Genomic DNA, 25,602 nt, shown 5'->3' with positions numbered 1-25,602 from the left:
TATGATATAAAAAATTCAAATTAAAAAAAAAAGATTTACCATAGCAGTTCCTTAAAGTATGACTTTAAGTCAATCAAATATTTTTTGATAAGTTGAAAGTACAGGATAAAATTAATAATCCTAATAAAGATTAAGGTAACTCTCACATTCATTACACCCTATAGACAGGTAGATGTATGTTGTCAAAAGGCATGGGGAAGATGAAATATCTATGATTTGATTTCTGTAGAACATTTGTGAAATGACTCAGCCTCCTACGAGAAATTAACATAAAAGAACTTCCCAAATAATAGTTACTTGAAAAGGTGGTTGTATAAACTCTTTCTAGTCTTAAGTAATCATTCCCTTCCTTCCCAAGATCAGTCACATTGGCAAGGCCGAAATCTTTTAATTCATACCACAAAATAGAAAAATTTTAATTAATGAGGTTTGTTTTAATTAAAAAGAAATATGTTACTTCCTTCCAATTTAATTCAAAGTAACAAAAAATGTAAAACTAAAAAATGAATGTAAAAATTCAAAGCGCACACACAGACAACAAAGGGCTATATTCTTGCTGAATTATTGCTGTATTTCTACATTCATTATAGCCCTTTTCAAAAGCAACCACTCTCTATCAGATGTGCTTATATGCAAAGCACCAGAAAACCATCTAAATGGCTTCTTTCCATCTTAGCAAGCCTACATCATATAGTAATATTTAAAAAGGAAAATAAAAATGTCCTTGATTGCTGAATGTTTGAAAACTTTTTCATTTCTGTTCCATTTCTGTTAGATGTGTTACATTTACATTTTGTCTTTAATGTAAAATTGGTAGCAGGGCACAAAGGAGACAAAGATTCTTGGGTTTGTAAATGATTTAGAAGTACTTTGAGCACTTTACATAAAGAAAACAAGGTAAGAAAAAGAAATGTGGGAGATCCATAAAATAGGTAAATAAAACTGACAATTAAAAAATTTTAGAGTCTACAAAAGTCATCATAAAAGTCTCAAAAAATGAACAATTATAATAAACAATTATTAGAAATGAAATCACATTTACTGAAAACTGATAAATTGCAAAGGTGTTTTAAAAAACATCTTATACATTTTAATGGCAAACATACTGAGTAAGTTTTAACTTGATGTCTTCTATGGATTGCAGATAATTTGAATAAATACTTTCAAACTTGAAAAGTAGTTTTTGGTAAGAATTTGAACAGTCCTCCAGATTGGCCATGATTGCAGCCCAGCCTTGGTGTTGAAGATGTTCATCGTGGACCAGACCTTCACAAAAAGAGCAAAGTTTCTTGGCAACTTCATACATTTCCTGAAAATGAAGAAACACAGCAAAAGAAGGTAATGTTTGTGTGCATGTTTGTATATGTATATTTACCTGTATGAATCAGTGTAGTCTAAATATATTTTAAACAAAGCACTGACAAGGGAATGTTTTAGTTTATCTTAGTCTTCCTATTTGTTGTTGTAATATTGAGAAGGAAGAAAAACTCCTAATTTACTGCTGCTGGTAGATTATATTGGTGGAGCACCTACAGAGGGCAATTCAACAATAACTATCCAAAGTAAAATGGCATCTATTGTTTAGCAGAGTGATTCATCTTACAGAAATTTACCCTACAAAAGCTTAAACAAATGAAAAATACTGAAAAGTTCTTTATTTCAACTATAAAACAAAATGGAACCCACCTCATTGTCTATCAAAAAATTATGTGCATCTATACAATGGAATTTATCTAGCATTAAATAATATATATATATATATTTAGAAAAATTTAAGAAGATCAATACACAGTAAATTTAAAAGGTAGGCTGGATTCATAAAGTGAATTTTCCATGTTTACTACTATATGAAAAATCAGTGATCTACAGATCTCAATGTAAGATATTTTTAAAAAGGGTAGGTAGAGGAGAGATTCTGGAAAACAGCAAAGCAGATATACACTAGGAGCCCTACACTGGCTGTTCCATTCAGATCTCTGAGATAAGCATATGTTTCTTAAATAAGATCCAAGATCAAGACTATCGATACACTGGACATTAAACTAAGAATTTTAATTCATCACAAGACACCATTAGTGGAATGAAAAGGCAAGAGACAGAATGGCAGAAGATATTTTCAACATTTAAACACAGAGTTATATAAAGATTACATAAAGGCAACTAAAATCAAATACAAAAAGATTAGCAACTCAATAAATAAGAAAGTAGAAGAATAACTTCACAAAAAGGATATGCAAAGTCTCATAAATGAATGGAAACCTGTTCATCCTTATTAACAAATATAAATAAAATTAAAATGGCCTACCACTACACACCCATCAGAATGACTAAAATTAAAAGCACCAAGAAAACCAAGTATCTGTGAGTTTGCTGGGCAAGCAGAACAATCATACACTGATGGTGGAAGTATGAACAAATACAACCACTTCAAACATTAGCAGCATGTAAAGTTAAAAAAAGGCATACCCAAGAGAATGCAAAAGGTGCACCGAACAATGTGCAAAGATATTCACAGCAGCCTTAGTCACAATAGTCTAAAACTAGAAAGAATATCTACCAATAGTTAAATGAACTGTAGCATATTCATACAACGGAATACTATGTAGCAATGAATACAAACTATTAATTCATGCAATTACATGAATGACTCTCTTGAACACAATGTTAAATAAAAGAGGCCAGACACAAAAGAAAACAATGATTCCAATTATTTAAAGTTGTAACAGGCAAAGTAATTCATGGTTTTAAAGTCAGGATATTGGTTGATTTTATGGAAGAGGGATGCTGGGTACCAACTGGGAGAAAGCATGAAGTAGGGCTTCTGGGGTGATACCGTATTTTAAAATTTTACCTTATGAAAATGTGCCACAAACAAAATTGCACATTTGTACATTTTCTAGTATGTATGTATTTATCTCACTAAACAAAACTCTATTATTAATTTCACTAATGAAGGTGTCTGAATCCAAGGAAATACTATAATTGGGGTGACCAAATTTAAACTCTGGTGATGTGACTTTACAAGACCACGCTCCTGCCACTGTTACAGGGCTTCTAATTCCTTATAAAACGTACTGTATGACATATTCATTATTTTGGTTACTGTAGCTTTTGAGTATGTTTTAAAAGCTGAGGAAGATACATTATTCCCTCTACCTTCCATTCTTCTTTCTCTTAACTTTCTTAACTATTCCTGGACACTGATCCTTTACCATAAACCTAAACTCCATTTTATCTAAAATAAACTAAACAAACAAGAAAATCAAAGTTCCTTCTCATTCTCCAAAGCAAAAACGCTTTTCCCCCTCACACCGATGCTTTTCATGGCAACTTTAAATGCAATCCACTAGTTCATGAATATATTAAGATTATGACTGTGAATATTAAGAATGATATTAAGAATGTCTGTTTTTTAATTTCAGAGGTAGAATTTAGTCATCCATCAGTTGCATATAACATCCAGTGCACATTACTTCAAATGCCCTTCATAATGCTGATCACTCAATTATCCCTTCCCTCCACCCACGTCCCCTCCAGTAACCCTCAGTTTGTTACCCAGAATCTCTTATAGTTTGTCTCCCTCTCTGATTATGACTTTTTTTACTTTTCCCTCCCCTTCTCTGTGCTCCTGTTTTGTTTCTTAAATTCCACGAGTTAAATCATATAATTATTGTCTTTCTCTGACTTATTTCACTTAGCATAATACCCTTTAGTTCGATCCACGTCATTGCAAATGGCAAGATTTCATTCTTTTTGATAGCTGAGTAATATTCCATTACACACACACACACACACACACACACACACACACACACACACATCTTCTTTATCCATTCATCTGTTGATGGACACTTGGGCTCTTTCTGTAATGTGACTCTTGTTGATAATGCTGCTATAAACATTGAGGTGCATGTGCCCCTCTGAATCACTGTTTGTATCCTTTGGATAAATACCTAGTAGTGCAATTGCTGGATTGTAGGGTAGCTCTATTTTTAACTTTCTGAGTACTCTCCATTCTGTATTCCAGAGTTTAAATGTATGTCTTTTCATTGGCTTATTACTTATGTTTTTCTTTTTTTTAAAAGATTTTATTTATCTATTTGACAGAGTGAGCGAGAGAGCACAAGCAGGGGGAATGGAAGTGGAAGAGGGAGAAGCAGGCTCACTGTGAGCAGGGAGCCTGACGTGTGGCTTGATCCTAGGACCTTGGGATCATGACTGAGCTGAAGGCAGATGCTAACCGAATGAACCACCCAGGTGCCCCTATAATTTGTTCTTGAACAGAATTTTATTTATTTTTTGTTACTACTTAGATTGTAATACATTTTACACTTCCACTCCAAAGCAGGGCCCTGTACAGAGAAATGTGAATGTTTATGTATTTATCACATACCCAGACACCTTACCAAAATTCTTCCTCATAGATTTTTATTAAATCCTCTTGATATTCCAAATATACAATTATACCTCATCTAAAATGGATGTTTTTCACTTCTTTTGCATTAATTTTACCACTTACTTCATTTTCATTTTATTTTAGTAATTTCTCAGAAGTTCCAAAAGAATTACTGAATAGACTGATTTCTGATTTATGCAAAAATGGCTCTAACATTTCATTGATTTGAAAGCTGATTATCTTCTATATTTGGTCAAGTCTATATTTTATTTATTTTGTTCCTTCTAGAACTATTTTATTTATTAGGAATAGCTGCTACAAGTAATGAATCATGGAACATCACATCAAAAACTAGGGATGTACTGTATGGTGACTAACGTAACATAATAAAAAATTATTATAAAAAAAAGGAATAGCTGATAAATTTTAACATATACCTCTTCTGAACAATTTAATATGATTATGTTTTCTCCTCGGAAGTACTAATAACTGAGGCAATTAATTATATTAATACATTTCCAAATATTGAACCACCCCTGCATTCCCATAATATATCCTCTTTGCTATTAATATATTACTTTTTTTTTTTAAAGATTTTATTTATTTGACAGAGAGAAAGACAGCCAGCAAGAGAGGGAACACAAGGAGGGAGAGTGGGAGAAGAAGAAGCAGGCTCCCAGCAGAGGAGCCCAATGTGGGGCTTGATCCCAGGGATCCAGGATCACGCCCTGAGCCGAAGGCAGACGCTTAACGACTGAGCCACCCAGGTGCCCCAATATATTACTCTTTTGATACTCTTCTGGTTTTATCTGTAAGAAAAACTGAGTATATTCTGTATTTTCAGTATACAAAATATTAAATATGGCCTGTAAGAGCTTTCTGATGAGGCATATTAAAATCTCCCATTTTAAAATTATGATAAATACACATGAAACTCACTATTTTAACCCATTTTAAGTGTATGATTCATAGCATTAAGTTTTTCACATTGCTGTGCAACCATTACCATTATCCTTCTCCAGAACTTTTTCATCATCCCAAAGTGAAACTATATCCAATACATAATTAACTCAACCTTCCCCTCACCCCTAACTATTCTTCTATTTTACGTCTCTATAAATCTGATTCTTTTAGGTACCTTATATAATTGAGATTGCACAATATTTGTCCTTTTGTGTTTGGCTTATTTCACTTAGCATATCTGTCCTCAAGGTTCATCCATATTGTAGTTCATATCAGAATTTTCTTTCTGACAAGGTTAGATAATATCCCATTGTATGTATATACCACATTCTGTTTGTTTATTCATCCACCGATGGATATTTGGGTTGTTTCTACCATCTGGCTATAGGAAATAATTTTGCTATGAATACTGGTCTACACCACTATGTTTTATTAAGTTTTCCTGCAATTATTATCATTTAGCCTGTGTTGATAGGAAAATATGGATCTGAACGCTCTTTCTCACAAATTAAATCTTTTATTATAAATTTCACTTTGCTCTGTTTAATGCCTTAACATCCACTTTGTCAAATATGAATACTGCCATTTAAGTTTTTTGTATGTATTGGAAAGAAACTTTGTTCTCCTCTAGGACCTAAATATGGATATGGAATAAAGAATCACATTTTTAAGAGTTATTTAAGTTTTTCATTTCTGTCTACTCTAACATAGGTAACTTTACGGATTACAGCAATGTTCAGAAGTCATTAACTACATACCATTATTTAGGAAAGAAGTTGAACAAATCATGTTTAAAACTGCTTTTCCACTCTAAGATCTTACAACTCTTTGTAAATGCAGAGTGACTAACAACATATAAGTCTGAGAATTTAAAAACCAGACATATTAACCAGCAAAATATTTCCCCCAAATCTTTATTTTTATATTTTTTTTATGCTTTCTTCAGACCACTTTGCTAGCTATTTATTTATTTGAGTATAGCTGACTACACAATGTTACATTAGTTTCAGGTGTACAACATTGTGATACAACAACTCTATACTTGGGCTATGCTCACCACAAGTGTAGCTACCATCTGTCACCATACAACGCTATTACAGTATCACTGACTATATTCTTTATGCTGTATCTTTTATTCTCATTTATTCATTTCTAAAACTGGAAGCCTTATCTTTCACTCTCCTTCACCCATTCCCCTCCTTCTGTCCCCTCTGGCAACCACCTGTTTGTTCTCTGTGCTATTTAGATTTGAATGCTTTTTAGGAACTATCAATTTGTTAGAACTTTCACTGATGCCTAAAATAGGCTAATACTTCATGAAAATATTACCAAGTATATGAATAAGACATCATTTTGTTAAGTAATCATTTTTAAATTGTACTAGATGTAAATAAGTATAATCTCAAAAAACAAGTATTTTTATCTTACCACTGCAAGTTGTGTCCTTGAAGCAACAGTGTGAAAAACTGCAGGCATCATAAGAGACTCTTCAACTTTTATTTCCATGTCATTTTCTGTTGAAAAAGTAGTTTTCGGAATAGCAGGTGGACGATCACATAAGATCATTTCTTTGTTAAAAAGAAAAATTGGATTTGTGTCCTACAGAAATAAAAAAGCAAAAGAAACTGAACTAAAATGTTATAAATATTGAACATGCACACTGCCCTCAATATATGAAGCAGATAAACCTTACTTTTGAATGTTGAGTTCCCAACTCCCTACGTGATGTGAAATTGGAGCACGTTTGTACAAAAGGGTTCATAGACACATACCGTCCCAGCACTGTAGGTGCACACTCTTCGATCTGCAGCCATGCATTCTCCTCCGTTGACCACCAGCACCTGATGCTGAATAGCAATCTTGTATTTGCTATGAATGGCATGCTTGAGGTCTGCCACACTTTAAAAGGAGTGGGGGTGGGGCAAAAAAATTAGTTATATATAACTTCCCAATGACAAACTTTTTTATTAGCAAAGTAGCACTGTGTAAAAATATTTGATAGATATTAATTTCACTCTAAAAATTCTCCCCAAAACAACAGTATAAAATACAAACTTCTTGTTTCTGGAATCAGATTCCATAATCAACTGGCTGATCTTAGGTGAATAAATCACCCATGTGGCACATCTGAAAGGGAGTCTATAAAATACAGGCAGTAGACATATTTATTTCTGTGCTCTTTATATAACATAGCAAAAGAATATGCTCAAATTAGCATCAGGTCTGTTACAATCCTCAGAACACAGATGTCTGTTAAAATCGTCACATCACATTACACAAACTACATTAAGTATAAACCATAAAATTGCTTCCTTTCCCTATCTTTCAGAAAATCATTCCTTTACAGGTAAAACTGTATTTAATAAAAACCAGAACTTTAAAAAAAGAAAATAGTATCAAATTCCATTTTTTAAACTAAGATTATTAATTCCACAAATAATTTATAATATTTTCAGTATCAGATTTATTTATTCTGTATTGCTATCAAGTCTTTGCTCTTAGGTCTGCTACCAAAATATAAACAGGAATAGTTGTTACTATTTCCTTCCTTGCTGTTTGGCCTCAAAATATATCCTCCCTCCCCCTGATACTTCTCCCCACATTCCGAAATATAAGGGCATTCATTAGTCATATATTTGAATCCCCTGCAAAGTTGGAAAATTATTAGATAGTATGAGTCCTACAACTTGGTTAAAAATATTAAACTGATTGTATTCCTGCATCAGCAAACAAAACAAATACTACTGACTTTATTCATACAAGGGAGTAAAAATTAATCACCAAAATACATGGACTAACACATGATATACTATACAGCCAGCAATAATTTCCTTAGCAATGTCCTGGGAAACTTAGAAGAGCTATCAGCTGTGAAAACTTCTTATATTCGATAGTTTTAATTTGAAATCAGTTCGTTTGTTTACAGTTAAGTTTGTTTATTGTGAATAAAATATTCACATAAACAGAACAAAGCACAACTTTATGAACTTAACTGTAGCATTTTAGTGAAAGATGACAGCTATATACGTAATATGCTAAAAGATTTAAGATATTGCTACTCTTATTTAACAAAGGAATAGTTTTCTCCAAATCAAATAGTTTAACTTTTTGCCTACACAAATGCAAAAGTAATGAGACTGAATGAAATACAACTTACGTTTGCACTGTAAGTTCAGTGTCAAATGTCAGGGTAGTTCCAGTGTTAACCAGAAATACATATAACTTCATGATGATTTCTCTGGACTCCGTGAGCTTATTCCTCACACTCTGATCTGGTTACTAAAAGAAACAGATAAGAAAAATGGTTACACAAACACAACTACAAATACAAATACCCTCACTTAAGACATGTTTTTCATGTAGTACAACTGTGCCAAAAACAAAAAAGTTTTTGGTGTCTAAGATGGCTAACTGGACAATTTGGTAAGCTTGTTGCTTAAAAAATAAATAGTAATAAGACTAGTGAAAAACGTAACTATTCTACATTAAACAATTTTGTTTTCAGGAAGAGGTCAGCAATTAGAACAAAAATTATGTGTATATTTCACACTGTTCTCATGTACCCTTCTACATTAAGAATTAAAATAAAAAATTTGATCTTCCTAACTCAAAAAGTTCTTCCCTGACTGCTTCCTTATAGCAATAAAAAATTATCTTGAGGTTAAACTCACTAATAGCAAATAAGAGTGGCCACTACTTGCAAGTTAGAGGAAATGAGTTAGTTCCAATTGCTTGGACCAGCTGTCTCTTAATCTAAATTCCACCTCCGCACCGAGTTAGAAATGCTCCATAAGAAACTGTGACCCTAACAGTTATATCATCTTGTTGAGCAGTAGAAAGTGCATAGGTCTAGAAATCAGAATTATCTGAAACAACTGCCATTAACTAAGTCAAAACCTTATATATACAATAAACTTCTTCAGGGCACCTGGGTGGTTCAGTCGCTTGAGCATCCAACTCGTGGTTTTGGCTGGGGTCATGATCTCAGGGATCATGAGATCAAGCCCCAGGATGGGCTCCACCCTCATCGGGGAGTCTGCTTGAAATTCTCTCTCTCTCTCTGCCCTTCCCCAACCCTCGAGTGTGCATGTTCTCTCTCCCGCTCTAATAAATAAATCTTTAAAAAATAAAATAACATAAACTTCCTCATCTACAAGAAGGGACAGATTTCAAATCTAGCATTTTATTTTTTACAATTAGAGGTAAAAAAATCCCACGAATTAATAAAAGCAATGAAAGACAAATTAACAGACACTAGGATAAATCTTTCTTTATACTGCTTCCAATGAGCTTTAGAGTAAAAAAAAAAAAAAACGGAAGAAAGAAAAAATAAGTAAGGTCTTAAAATTAATGTTTCCAAAATCATTTTTAAAAATAGATTAGATGAAAAACTTATGAATTTAGAACTGTGACTTACCGTCAGGCACTGTGAAAAGGACTACCACTTTTCTTAAAAAGCAGATTAAAACTGGCTTATGTTTGCTTTGCTTGATATTGGCAACTGAATGGCATTACTGGTTAAACTCAGTGAACTGGAAAAGAAAAATTTGGATTATCACAGAGAGAAATAATTCAGTATGTGACGACATACGGTTATTGTTCTTTCTTTAAAAATTCCCTTCCGGAAGAGTAATTCCTACTCAATCTCTCTTCCTACTGGCACATTCACTGAAACTACAAGAGTATAACTTTGACCCATGGCACTCCATTAAAAGACACAAAACAAAAGTCTCTAAAAAACTCTCCCAAACTGCCAAATTCTACAGCCATTTCTTAGTTTTTAAAATATAATGGTAAAAAAAGAGCCTGGCTGTGGAATCTGACTGCCTCAGGGTTTAATTCTGGCCCCATTACCCATGTATGATCTTGGGTAATTTACTTAATGGTCTTGATTTCTTGTTTTGTAAAATGAATAAAAATGGTACCTGTAGCAGATAGCCTCTAAAATAGCCCCTCCACCTCTGGCTATTCATAACTCCAGTGAAATCCCCACCCCTACTGGGCAGGGCCCATGATCTTTTTCTAACCAATGAAATAAGGTGAGATTAATGAAATGTCACATGATTGTTACTCAAGAGTATAACTTTCATCATGCCAGCTTTGACGAAGTAATAAGCTGCCATGGAGAGGCCCATGTAGCAAGAAACTGAAGTGAGCCTCAGCAAGAAGCTTAGAGTCTCAGTCTGACAAGTTTCAAGGAGCTGAATCTTGACAACCACCGCTGAGCTTGGAAGCAGATCACTCTTTGGTTGAGCTTTAGATAAGACACCAGTCCCAGCAAACACCTTCACTGCAATCTTCTAAAAGACCTTGATGCAGACAATCTATGCCCAGCAAATGTGAACTAAAACGTTTCTTACTTAGCAAAAGATAATACAGTACCCCACTTTGCAGGGATATTAAGAGAATTAAGGGAGAAAAAGTATGAAAAAAATTTAAATATTAGCCTCATGCTCGGTGTGGAATAAGAATTCAATAAACAACCCTAGCACTCCTTCTTGGGCTCTTTTTCCTCTGCCAACTCTCCAGTGTTTTCGGTAGGACCTCACCACCATGCCCATACACTTTATCTTACAAGTGAAAAGCAGTTCTTCTGTTTTCTGAAGGAAAATGGAAGGAATACTGGTAGCAGAAATGATTCATTCATTCATCCAAATAGAACAAACACTTATTGAGCTTATACGTCAGGACTGTATTTTGTGAACAAAACAGACATGGAGATCACAGTCTTGAAGTAGAAAAGAAAAAGAAATTAAACAGAAAGAAAACAAAGATAATATAAGTTGCAATAAATGCAATGTAAGAGGAATGGGGTAGTAAGAAGGACCTACTTTAGATTTGGGTGATCAAAGTAGGCCTCTATGTGGGTTACATTTAAATAGGGTCACAGGAATGAGAATAAGTCTGTTCTGTAACGGTGGGGTAAAGCAGTACAAGAAGATACAACATTTGTGAGCCTAAATATAAAACCTTTATAATAATCACTACTTTATTCTAAGTTTTTACTTTATTTCCTCTTAAATACTATTTACCTGTTCTGTTTTGGTATAACTTCACACTTAGAAAAAAGTTACAGAAATAGTACAAAAAACTCCCTCGCACCCTTTACCCAGTGTTACCAACTACGTACACTGTACTCCATTTGCTTTATCATTTGGGCCACTTAATGCTCCATGCCTGCTCCTTTCTCTTTCTCTGTCTATATACATATACACCATACATACAAGATACATTTTTCCTGAACTGAGAGTAATCTGCAGACAGAATGTCTCATTATCTATAAATACTTCAGAATGTGAGTATCCTAACAGAAAGGATTTTTCTCATATGTGACCAAAGTACATTTATCTAATCATGAAATTCAACATAATCCATATTATCATTTAATCCATAATCTGACTCAAATTATTGCTCCAATAATACCCTTTCAGTACCCCCCCCAATCTAGGATCCACTTCAGGATAATACATTGTGTTTAAATTGTAAAATCTATTTAATTTCCTTCAATCTGGAACTTCATCGATCTTTCTTTTTCTTTTCATGATCTAGGTACAATACTGTTCTCAATCCATCACAAGCTTCAGAAATTATTAAAAAGATGGACTCAGCACCATTCCTCTGTTCTATAATACTTACAGTAAATGAGAGAAACTCTGATAAATGTAGCAGCTACTATGTGCCTTTAAACAAACACCAATCTCTTCACCTGGTGTTCACCCTAAGAAACAGCTCAACCTAAAAACCACAATAATTAACAATGCTTACAAAAACAGCTGCATGAACAAAGTTTATTTGAAAATTAGTCTGTATGTATAATTCATGAATACTGTACAACAATCCCAGGAACAGTTCTAATTGCTGTGCCTCTAAAACCTAGGTTATACTTTGATTTCACTTTACAGGCACACTTGATACTGTCATTTAGTTCATTTCTTTCTTTTTTATTCATTTAGCTTACTTCTAACAGTTTCCAAGTGATATTAATGACAGCACCATTTGCAGAAACACCTCCTGACCTACCCTGAGATAACAGCCCACGTTTTCATCCATTATCTACTGTGAGAAGCCATCACATTGGCAACTTTAACCAGAAGCCTCCTTCTGAATTAAGAGAAAAATTTAACTAGTAATATGAGCCATCATTGCCCCATGGGTCTCACTCGCCCTGGTGCTCTTTGAATAAATGTCAGCCTAATGGTAATCCTAAAATTTGTATGGAACCACAAGAGACCGCGAATAGCCAAAGTAATGTTGAGAAAGAACAAAACTGCAGGTATCACAATCCCAGATTCCCAGATATTCTACAAAGCTGTAGTAATCAAAATAGTACGGTACTGACACAAACACAGACCTAAAGATCAACAGAACAGAATAGAGAGCTCATAAATAAACCCAGGATTATATGATCAATTAATCTTCGACAAAAGAGGCAAGAATATGCAATGGGCAAAAGTCTCTTCAATAAATGCTGCTGGGAAAACCAGACAGCTACATGGAAAAGAATGAAGCTGGACCACTTTCTTACACCATACACAAAAATAAACTCAAATGGATTAAGACCTAAATGTAAAACATGAAACACTAAAAACTCTACAGAGGAGAGCACAGGCAGTAATTTCTCTGTCATCAGCTATAGCAACTTTTTTCTAGGTATGTCTCCTGAGACAAGGCAAACAAAAGCAAAAATAAACTATTGGGACTACATCAAAATAAGAAGCTTCTGCACAGCGAAGGAAGCAATCAACAAAACTAAAAGACAACCTACTGAATGGGAGAAGATATTTGCAAATATATATCTGATAAGTGATTAATATCCAAAATACATAAAGAACACAAGAAACAGTAAGTGTTGGCAAAGATGTGGAGAAAAAGGAATCCCTATGCACAGTTGGTGGGAATGCAAACTAGTGAAGTTACTGCGGAAAACAGCATGGAGGTTCCTCAAAAATTAAGAATAAAAACTACCATATGATCCAGTAATTCCACTACTGGGTATTTACCAAAAGAATACAAAAATATGGTAATTCGAAAAGATATATGCACCCCTATGTTTATTGCAGCATTATTTACAATAGCCAAGATATGGAAACAACCCAAGTGTCCATTGACAGATGTAGGGATAAAGAAGATGTGGGGTGTGTACACACACACACACACACACACACACACACACACACACAGACTATTACTCAGCCATAAAAAAGGATGGACTCTTACCATTTGCAACAACATGGATAGATCTAGAGAGTATAAAGCTAAGGGAAATAAGTCAGTCAGAGAAAGACAAATACCATATGATCTCACTCACATATGGAATGTAAGAAACAAAACAAGCGAACGAAGAGAGACAAACCAAAAACAGACTCCTAATTACAGAGAACAAACTGATGGTTACCAGAAGGGTGCATGGGGAGATAGGTGAAATAGGTAAAGGGGATTAGAGAGTACACTTATCATGATGAGCACTGAGTAATGTGAATTATTGAGTATTATACATCTGAAACTAATATAACACTCTATGTTAAGTATACTGAAACTGAAATTGAAAAACAAAACCAGAAACATAAAGTAAAAAGTAAAAGGGAATAGCAAAAACAAAACAAAACAAAAACACATGAAAAACAAACAAAAAAAACCCACCACACAGCCTAATGTCTTCCATGGCCTCAAAACACTCATATTTATTTCACATGTCCCTAGGATATGACACATAAAATAATAATCAGTAACACTTACTGAGTGATTCATTATATGTCAGTAATTATGCTCAGTAGTATTATATGCAATAGTTCCCTTATTTTTCATAACATGTAAGATAACCATACTATTACTGTTTCTTTTCGGAGTTCAGGAACTAGATTCAGAGATTACTCAATTTGCTTAATGGTAGAAACTTAGTATATATGAGATCCAAGAGTTTGAACCCACCTCACTTTACAACATTTATTCAATAAAAATTTCACCTGAGAATCTAGTATGCCCTAGGCCTTTTTTTTTTTTTTTAGTTTCAGACATAAAAGAGCAAACAATATGATAAAATTGCCTATTCTCATGAAGCCTACATCTTATTGGGCAACCTATACACAAATTCCGTGATATCTACTTTCAAAAAGAATAGCTAAAAAATGCAATTATTTGTAATTAAAAATAATTCCAAAATATGTGCTTGCACTCTTCTATGTTTTATTCTTTAAAGATATGGATATTAGTGACTTAACAATAACCACTGATTGTTAACCCGAAGTAAAAACCATACCAGGTACATATCCTCACAATTTGCACTGTGAGAAAGGCTATTATTATCTCCATCAATCAGATGACAAAACTGTGGTTCTAAAAAAGTTCAATCATCTCTCAAAGTCATATAGCAAAAACAACCAAAGTTCAAATCTATGGCTGAATCAAGAAGGAAAGAAGAACACGAATGTACTACTAAACACATGTAGTAAGTACATCCCATGACTTACCATTTTACTGTTCCTTTAGAAATCTTAATACTTGTTTTCCCCCCACCAATTGTACCACTTCTAAGTCTTCAGTTTCTTAAATGCAATATAAATCCAAAATGTATAAAGAACTTACCAAACTCAACACCCAAAGAACAAATAATCCAATCAAGAAATGGGCAGAAGACATGAACAGACATTTCTGCAAAGAAGACATCCAAATGGACAACAGACACATGAAAAAGTACTCAACATCACTCGGCATCAAGGAAATACAAATCAAAACCACAATGAGATACCACCTCATTCCAGCCAGAATGGCTAAAATTAACAAGTCAGGAAACGACAGACGTTGGCGAGAATGCAGAGAAAGGGGAACCCTCCTACACTGTTGGTGGGAATGCAAGCTGGTGCAGCCACTCTGGAAAACACTATGGAGGTTCCTTAAAAAGTTGAAAATAGAGCTACCCTATGACCCAGCAGTTGCACTACTGGGTATTTACCCCAAAGATAAAATGTAGTGATCCAAAGGGGCACATGCACCCCAATGTTTATATAGCAGCAATGTCCACAATAGCCAAACTATGTAAAGAACCTAGATGTCCATCAACAGATGAATGAATAAAGAAGATGCAGTAATATATATACAATGGAATATTATGCAGCCATCAAAAAATGAAATTTTGCCATTTGCAACGACCTAGATGGAACTAGAGGGTATTATGCAAAGCGAAATAAGTCAATCAGAGAAAGATAATTATCATATGATCTCACTGATATGCGGAACGTAAGAAACAAGGCAGAGGATCATAGGGGAAGATGAAATCAGAGAGGGAGACAAACCATAAGAGACTCTTAATCTCAGGAAACAAACTGAGGGTTGCTGGAGTGGAGAGGGGTGGGAGGGATGGGGTGGCTGGATGATGGACATTGGAGAGGATATGTGCTATGGTGAGTGCTGTGAATTGTGTAAGATGATGAATCACAGACCTGTACCTCTGAAACAAATAATATATTGTATGTTAATAAAAAAATAAATGCAATATAAGAAAATTCTAAGATTAAGTAAGGGGGGTGGGATGGCAGAACACTTCAAAATTTGACATGGTAAGGTTTTCAAATGAAAAATAAGTCACCCTCTGAGAACTGGTGTGGTCCTAGGTTATGGGAGAACAAGATTCCCTTGGGTACATAGATAACATGGTCCCTTGCCAGTGGCAGACTGGAAATTCTTCCTGTAGGTCATCTCTGCATGGTGGGATTCTCTGAAAATTTCACAACTAAAGAAATGTACACAGGACTTACATATGGTAGCCAAGAAGAACATGGCTGAGTGAAACACTGAAAGTGGCCTTCTTTGCTCTGCAGCCCCTGGGCTGTGCAGGTATTGTTCTAAGGGACAAGTGGAGTCACAGAGACCCACTCCACTCTGAGTGCTGCCTTCCACTACCCAGGATACATGTTGCGGGGCACCGACATGTCAGGACTCCACAGCTTCTGCTGGCAGCAAGGAGTAAAACCAGCCCTGGAATGGAAAACCCAGAAGCTCACCCGCCTCCGGCCACACTTTAAGGAAGAAAGGCAACTCAGGATCTGGGAGTCTCTGGACAGAAAGTACAACTTACTGTCTTGGCCTCTATCCCCTGCCTGCCAGGCCCATATCCCTTAGGTGGTCCCTATGTGTCCAGAAAGAAGTCTCCAATTGATGTCAATTGAGCATAAAGCATGCCCACCACCCTGGATGGCCCATTCTGGATACAGGCGACACGGCAAGGTAGAAGTTTTTTCTCTTTTTATGTAAACACCTACATAATATATTGCCTTGATCTTGCCTCTTAACCAGCGAAGCCTAAATACTTATCTGGTCCTTTACGGAAAAAATTTGTCTGCTCTAAGGCTTGAGCAACTGCAGCCAATTCAGTGAGAGCCTGCACATATCTTGGGTTATCAACAGGCATCTAACAGTCAATAACTGAAGCCTAATGGCGAACCCATGCTGTTTGCAACTGTAACACTGCAAGGCAGCACACAGGAAGCCCTCCAGGAGACAGGCTCAATTTCCCAGCTTTCTTTCTAACAGATGACAGGATTCTGGATAGGTCACAGGACTTACTCATTTTCTGACTTATGGGGGAGGGGAAAGGGGAGAAATCCAAAAAAGGATGAATCTTTCCATTACCTGTTTCATCATTTAATCCAAAAATCAAAAATCAGGATCTGACTTCCTCCTCAAAACTGGTAAGTGGGACAGTATTACAAGTGATTAAGGGTAAACAGCTTTAAAAAAAAAAAAAAAAAAAAAGGAGTTCCTATGAATTAGTAAGAAAATCACAAAAATCCAAAATAAATAGTGCATGAGAAAGTAATTCAAATAGTTAGGCAATGAGGAAAATACACGAAACCTCTTCAGTAATCAAAGAAATACAAATCTGAAAAAGACATTATCTTCATTCACCTATTAAATGAGCAAGAGTTTCAGTCTAAGATTCCTAGACTTCCAATCTAAGAGAAAAGAGATACAAAAAAGTAAAAAAGTACTTTAGAGATGTTTGAACAAAAATTTTTCTCTTTGCATAAAACATATTCCACGGCACCAATGAAATAAAGGCACTGACAACCCTAGAGCAGTCAGTATCCATTGTTACTTGAAAAGAATTAACCTTATCCAAAGAGAGGTCTGGACTTCACCCTTGGCTATGAGGACAGGAACCTGAGGTCTCTGGAATGTGCTTGATAGGAACTGTCTTTGTTTGGGAGCTTTACAATAGTCTAACAATGTGATTTATGATGGGGCTTTAGGACACACAGTATCAGTTCTCAGCTCCAGAAGAAATGGAGACTAAAAATATTAGTTGGACCTCCAAGAAGAGCTAGAGACTAAAGGTCAGCTACCATCTAAAGATGACAGGACCTCAACAAAAACTCCAGACACCAAAGACTCAGGTAAGCTTCCCTAGTTAGCATTACTCTATGTACTGTCATACACTCTGGCTAAGAGGAAGTAATGCTATCCATGAGTCCATGGGAGAGGGCAACCAGAAGCTCTGCATTTCAAATCCTTCCAGACTCTACTCTGCGCGTATCCTCCTTTGCCTGCTTTTAATTTTTATATCCTTTGCTATAAAAAAAATCATAATTAAGTATAGCATTAAGGTCTGTAAACCATTCCAGTGACTTCTCGAACCTGAAGGTGGTTGTAGGGACCCCAAATTTGTAGTCAGCTGATCTGAAGTGAGGGTGGTCCTGAGCATCACCAAACAGGTGGCTCGTATCCAAAGTGAGAGCAGTCTTATGGAGATTGTTCCATCTAACTCTAGAATCTTTGTACATCTGTCTCTAAAAATCACTGTACACTCATGTTGTGGTTTCTAAAAGGAACCTTTGGAGAAGTGGCTCATTCCAAAGGTCTTAAGTAGAAAAATATACCAATCACATAAGCCCGGAACATTAAGATGTGCCATTAAGCAAAGAAGCTATCAAAGACTAATTAATAAGACCATGTCAAAAGGGCAAAGAAATCACCCTGAATGGGCTTTCTTGACTAAGACGGGGCAGTCTGAGCATTGAAAGAATACTCAACAAATAGTTAAATAGTATAAAATCTGTAAATATTCATGTTCATAACAATACAAAAGAGGAAGAAACAAACCCTCAGTGAGTTAGAGTACCAACCTATTATGAAACTAAAAAAGGAAAGGATTTAAGGACTTTTCCTCTTTCCTACATGAATTATACTTCAGGATAACCGATGTAATGAAGAAATAACTTTTTATTGGAAAGCTCCATCTATTACTACAGACAGAATACAGAAGATGACAATTTTGCAATGAAATAATGGATCTAGACATCAACAGACATTAAAATAATTAAAAGAAATATGACAGATTAAGCTTGTTGACAAACATGAACATACTGATCATTGTCACACTGCTACAACTCATGTCTCTGTGTTTCAACTGAAAGTATATAGCTTATCTATAAAATATTCTTGCCTACCTCCCCCCCAAAAAACACAAACCCAAATTTAATAAAACCTCTCCATCTACCTACAGTTACCAGTTTATCAGTAACATGGCGTATAGAGAAAAAACAAACAATATTATAAGAAAATGATCGGACAAATCCAGAAATAAACATTCTATAGGACAATGACCTAGCTTAACAAATGGCTTCAAAAAGAGAGGAAGAATTCTATCTATTAAAGAAGATATAAGAGACATAATAATCAAATGTAATGTGTGGACCTGTTTGAATCCTCAAACTACTATAAAAAACACTTTTGAAGTAAGTGTGGAAATCTAAAGATGGATTAGGATTAGAATTACTATTCCTTTTTGGGTATGATAATGGCATTTTAGTTATAAGATAATGAATTCTAAAAAAATTTAATGTGTAAATGGTATTTGAGATGTTTTAAAACAGTTCAGCAAAAACGAAGGCAGAAGGGAGAGAGCAAGGGAAAGTAAGCAGGGCAGAAGGACAGATAAGATCAGCAAAATACTGGTAACTATTAAAGCACATAGTCTGGACAGATTAGATTCACTACATTATTTCTCTACTTAAACGGATGGTTACCAGATGGGAGGGGGGTGGAGGGATGGGTTAAATAGATGATAGGGATTAAGGAGTACACCTGTCCTGATGAGCTCCAGGTGCTGTTTGGAAGTGCTGTATCACTATATTGTACACCTGAAACTAAGATTGTATGTCAACTAACTGGAATTAAAATAAAAACTTAAAAATATATATATTCTCTCTATTTTTGTATGTTTGCAAATTTCCACAAAATAGTACAAAACTTATCGTAAGTATTTTGATAACCATATTCAACATCCATATATCGAGGTGGGGAGCTACTATAAATAATTATGACCTTTTTGGAAAAGCATTGGTGTTCATGGGTAGGTAAGTAAAAGTTCTATAAACATACATTTCTCAAACTAATAATTGTACCATAAAAATTTTCTTGTAGAAAAAATTTGAAGTATAGTTGAAGTATATACAAAACACTACTTGTGAATAGTTTCAAAAATACTTGGCTACTCATTAATCTATTCATACGGTAAAACAGGATATAAAACAATTTTTAACAAAGCTTAGGTGTTGAGTGAAAACAGTACAAGCAATATGATTACAAATGTGTAAAAAGAATAGAGAAAAAAAGATGAGAGAGAAATACAACAAAACAGTAAAAGTAAGTACCTCTAGTACTGGAATTGGTAATAATGTTGTAAAATAATTAGCTGCTGCCGAGAATGCATCACCTTCCTAGTTATAATCTGACCTAAAGTGAGGGAAAAACAACTGGCTTTTATATAGGAAGAACTTAATGGACCTGGTTTAAATTCTTTTTTAAAAATTTAATTTTATTTAAGTATTTTTGAGAAAGAGAAAGCACGCACGTGTAAGTGAGCAAGAATGGGGAGGAGCAGTGGCAAAGGGAGAGGGACAAACTGACTCCCCGCTGAGCAGGGAGCCTGAGGAAGGCCTCCATCCCAGGACCCTGGGATCATGACCTGAGCTGAAGGCAGAAGCTTAACCAACTGAGCCACCTAGGCACCCCTGGTTTAAATTCTTACCCTGCTATTTATAGGATGAGTGAGTTGAGAAAAGTAAAGAAAACAATTTCCTTGCTGGGCTATTGTGGGTATATCTGTTCTTCGAAATTTACAAGACTACAGTTGCAAGAGAAGGGGAAGTGGTGGCAGGAGCTGTGTGTGTGTGGGGGGGGTGTCCTGGCACATAACTGAAACAAGATTAGGTCATGAGATAACTGATACAAAATGATGGTTACATATGGCTCAATATTCCATCGCCTATTTGTGTTAACTTCCATAATAAGTAAATATAAAAATACAACAAAATAAAACTTCACAGAACACTTCCAGAGGTTCCTCACCCTTCCAAGAGAAGAAAAATAGTATAGCTAAAAGCTTGGCTCAATAACCTGGTTTTTCTGTATTTTGGTTATGTTTTTGTTTTTGCTTCTTTGAGCAATGCTAGGAATTATTCACTAAAGCAAGTCCATTCTATAAAAGGCTGCTGTAAAGAACCCTGTCTGCTCTGAAACCAAACTTCTGACAATGCCTATATAAGGGCCGACATGCATGTTAGAAATTACGTGTCCCACACATTCAAATTTTGTGTCCCGCCATTCATACTGGACAAAATTTTTTCGACTCCCCCCCACACCTAGCGGTCATATTTTCTCATGTTAATAGCAAGTTATTGAAACACTTTCTGAAAGCAGCTTTTCACTGTGGTAAGACAGTGCTAAGAAAATTTCTTTTCCATAATTTCTCAAAGAGAACTGTGAACTTGTTAAGTCAGTCTGGACCCAGCATGTATCAAATCTCAGCATAGTATATTCACAGCCAGTCCACAAACAAGACAATATACAAAAAATGTATAATATATGGGGGCTTTGTGAACAATAATTGCAAATACAATGAAAATCACAACTTCCTGTAAGTAAGCACGTATATACAGAAATATACAAATCAAACTCCCATTTTATACCAACACCTAATCAATAAACAATATAAAGGATATGCAGAGCTTTTTTTTTTTTTTTAAAGATTTTATATATTTATTTGACAGAGAGGGAAGCAATGAGAGAGGGAACACAAGCAGGGGGAGTGGGAGAGTGAGAAACAGGCTTCCTGCTGAGCGGGGAGCCCCGATGCAGGGCTTGATCCCAGAACACTGGGATCATGACCTGAGCTAAAGGCAGACACTTAACTGACTAAGCCACCCAGGCACCCCTATGCAGAGCTTTCTTACTCTCAAACTAAACTCTCAGCCTTTAATTTTTCAGCCAAAATCACCACAGACATGAGAAATAAAATTTACTTTCAAGAGTTTTCCTGGACTATCACTGCAATGAAAAGAAATCTGACCTTGAGGACACTCAAAATGCCTGCCTACTTAAGATTCTATAAGATAAAGTTTATGTACAGGACTCAAGCCATCTATTTAAGGAAACAACAAAATTCAATCTCTGTCTTGAAGGGCTGAACAATCCTCTGAGGTTAACAAAATGTAACTAACAATTCAAAAAGCCAGGTGTAAAATAAATAGTAAATGTCCTGGAATTCCATCACTCTTAGATGAGCACTCTTTTCTGTTTGATACAAAGGAATATCATATAGATCACCATTTTTCCATCACTCAAATCTCCACATATACCTGCCTGACCTAAGTTCTCTCTTCTGTACCTTAGCTCCTAAATCACTAGAGTCTTTTCTAAAAATTCTACTTCTGTCTTTAGCTGTTACTTTGACCCTGGATTACTAATTTTTAAGTTTCACAGTTTCACAGCAAGATTTCTTTGGTTCAAGAAAGATTTTATTTCTACATTTAATTTTTTTCCATATTTCACATTCTGGACACAACAGGATGATGGAAATGAATTTTTATGTAAACAAAACTTCTGATTCAGATTCTAACTGAAAAGTATGGTTTATAAAAATTATTAAATGCTCTAAATGGGTAACAAAATAACGAATTTATTCATATTTTAAATTCTATTAAAGGAAATACAAAACTTCTATAAAGACTAATTTTGTGTAATCTAAATCAGTTATAAAATTTTATTGAATTACAGACAATCCATGAGCCACAAGGCTTTATTATCAACTAAAAACTTGTAGAGTTAAACTTTCTCATCACTACATATCTAGATTTCCATTTGCATATGTAAAATAGGAACGTTAATGATATCTGTCTTGTAAAGCTTTTTGAAAAACAAGTAAAAATATCTATGCAAAGAGCTTAATATTTAGCTCAACGCCAACTGCACATTACTAACTCCAAAATGTTACCCAGGAACAGGCAGTAACACTTCCAATATAAGAGAAGTACTCAAGAGCGTCTATTGAGAGAATAGGCTCTCACAAACAAAAGTACTCTTAGGATACAACTTGCAGTAAGTAAATAATAAAACAGAGTTCAAATAGCTAACTGAGAGAGATCTCATCCAACTAGCTAACTTTTGGTAGTTTCCTTAAAGCCAAGGTACTCTAAGGGTCTTTAATTAAAAAAAAACAAAAAACAAAAATAATAATAATCATCTCTACCTTAAACATCTCCAAAGTGTTTCTCCTACTGACCTTTTTGGGTTCACCAATGGTAATCAACTTTAACATGTCATACGTAAGTACTCCTTAGTCTGTGCACCCCTCATTTCCACTTATTCCCAATTAAGCTATCTAATTCAGTGCTTACTACTGCATACCCAAGCTCTGACAATAACCTGAGTTCCTTCTACCCAGTGGATTTCATCTCAAGTCAATCCTGGAAGATACCACAAACTAAAAAATCTGAGATCTTATTTTAATGTCACTTTACTTCTCCCCAATTAAAAATGCTTCATAACATCTATTTAATTGTCTAAATCCCTTAGAGTAAACAATCCAATATTGCTTCTCTGAGCCTCATTACATGAAGCTCTTTATCATTTAAAATGATGTCCTGATGAGAGATGAATAAGCTTTGGTCTTTCGAGCCTTTACTCATGTAATTTCATTGCCTCCATTTTGTTTTTGTTTTTTTAAAGATTTTATTTATTTATTTATTTATTTATTTGACAGACAGAGAGAGAGAGAGAGCCAGTGAGAGAGGGAACACAAGCAGGGGGAGTGGGAGAGGAAGAAGCAGGCTCCCAGCGGAGGAGCCCGATGTGGAGTTTGATCCCAGGACTCCGCTTAACGACTGAGCCACCCAGGCGCCCCTCATTGCCTCCATTTTGTAACCATGATGTTACAAACATCCTGTCGTAAAGTCTTCACCAATCTACTAGCTGCCAACAATCTTCCTTAAGCACTTAAGGCCCACAACTTCAAATTTCAACTATCGAATCATAATGTTTGTATCCAAAACATAAATAAATGTCTTGCTTTACATTTTTCCCCATGTGCCAAATGCCTTACATTCCCCAAACTGTACTGTAAAAAGCTAGAGAAAACTTGGCCATGCCTTACACCTCTCTTCAAAACACCAGTGTCTTGTACACCTATACTACCAAGACATTAGACAGTGAATAAATGGGGTCAAGGCTATAGAAAAGGACTAGAGCAAGAACCACAATTGTGAAATCAGAAATACAAAATGGCTCAAAGAGAATCCATAGGAATGCTTTATTTATAAGAATGTACAATTTATATACCCTATATGCTTTCTACCAAAATAAGATGGTCCAACAAAGCTGAATTCACTCCTTGGTATGTAATCGTTAAAACATTAAGCAAAAAGAGGCATTAGTAACCATGCACATCTTTGGTCATCCTGAAAAAATATGGAACAGAAGTAAAATAGATCTGGGTTTAGTCCTAGATTCACATCTTTACTTCTGTGACTTTGAGAGCCTAATTTCACCAAATCTCATTTCCTCACCTAAAAACTGAAAAGGGCATACTGGCTAATTCCCCCAAGTTTTTATACAATGCCAGATTGATTTACACTAAACTCAGTTCTAACTTATTTAATGTGTAAGTTTCTAAAGATTAAAAAAAAGAAGAAAGTATATGCTATCTTCCTTCAAGGAGCTTAATCACATAAAAATGAACATGACACTACAATACAATACATAATATTATAGAGAGATATGCAAAAGTTGTATCCAGAAGGAATGGGCAAGAGTTCACATAAAGGAGATGTCATTCCAAAAAATACCAAAAAAGGATATGTAAAATTGAGTTCCTAATAAAAACCAATGATTTACCCTCCTTGCTCACATTTGCTAAAATTAAAGAGGATAAACTTAGCAAATCATTAATTTCCTTGAAAAAATCAATCATTAAAAAGACCTAACCCCTTTATCAACTTACGAAGTTGGGATTGCTAATTAAGCACATTTTCCCCTTAACTTACATAAAATCTATCAAATTTCTAAGTGCATTGCATCTAAGTGATCTAGAACTAAATTCTTACATGCAATGGCAAAGTGCCACCATATAAGTTAACTGCTGCTGAAAGAATTAGAAATTAACTTTATGCCATAAAATTTCAGCCTTAGTATATAACACGGTATTACTTTTTGCCAAATAGTCAAGATTTTCTAAAATTTGCCGCAATGCTCATTTTCTATATAAAATTACTTTTTATAAAATGAAATCATACTTAGCATGACACAAGCTAACCCAATTTTAAGTTAAAAGCAACTCAGGTTAGTAGGTTAGTAAAGGTTAGTAAGTCAATAATGACACAAGACTTCCTTAAAATTATTATGTGGTCCTTTGTCTAAACAATGTCTTTAGTTTCTGTCCATTGAGACAATAACTATTAAGTAACCATTATAAATACTTATACATGTATATACATCTACACATGGGGAGAGAGACAGAGACCCTTTAGGAGACAGCATTTATCAAAACATGTCAAACATAGTCTAACAGTTATTAAAACTAGGATTCTGGCCCATTAATAGATAACTTACAAAACAAAACAGATACAAATATATCTTCGTATACACACATGCAGATAAATAATAACAGAATTTCAAATTGGGGGACAGGATAAATTGCTCAAGCAATAAATAGTACTATGCCAAATGACTATCCATAGCATATAGAAAAATAAACTCTATCAGAAATGCCATCATCAGTTTTTACCCTAAGGTTACTTCTAATGACTGAAATGAACAGTGTTGACTCTTCCTATCTCAAAACAAGCACACTGGCAGTTCTGACAAGAATAGAAATCGGTACAACTTATAAGGAGATTTAATCTGGTAATATGTATCAAAATTTAAATTGTGTAAATTAAAATGAACAAACCAGCAATTCTACCTTTGCAAAT

General features: G+C 34.8%; 1 protein-coding gene across 3 annotated transcripts in view; it reads right to left on the bottom strand.

Moving 5' to 3' along the window:
• RB1CC1 (RB1 inducible coiled-coil 1) overlaps nt 1-25,602 on the bottom strand; it is a 90,897-nt gene that overhangs the window by 56,459 nt on the left and 8,836 nt on the right. For all 3 annotated transcript variants that reach the window (XM_045789091.2, XM_045789092.2, XM_045789093.2), the window contains exons 2-6: nt 9,777-9,891; nt 8,517-8,638; nt 7,132-7,258; nt 6,788-6,958; nt 1,107-1,309 (exon numbers count right to left, since the gene is read on the bottom strand). In XM_045789091.2, coding sequence (XP_045645047.2) covers nt 1,107-1,309; nt 6,788-6,958; nt 7,132-7,258; nt 8,517-8,587 — 572 coding nt within the window. In that variant the 5' untranslated portion in view covers nt 8,588-8,638; nt 9,777-9,891. The remainder of the gene's footprint in view (nt 1-1,106; nt 1,310-6,787; nt 6,959-7,131; nt 7,259-8,516; nt 8,639-9,776; nt 9,892-25,602) is intronic.

The sequence above is a fragment of the Ursus americanus genome, chromosome 9, assembly GCF_024610735.1.
Source record: "Ursus americanus isolate L20-20 chromosome 9, mUrsAme1.1.p, whole genome shotgun sequence".
Taxonomy (NCBI): domain Eukaryota; kingdom Metazoa; phylum Chordata; class Mammalia; order Carnivora; family Ursidae; genus Ursus; species Ursus americanus.
This window is presented reverse-complemented; position numbering and strand designations above follow the sequence as displayed.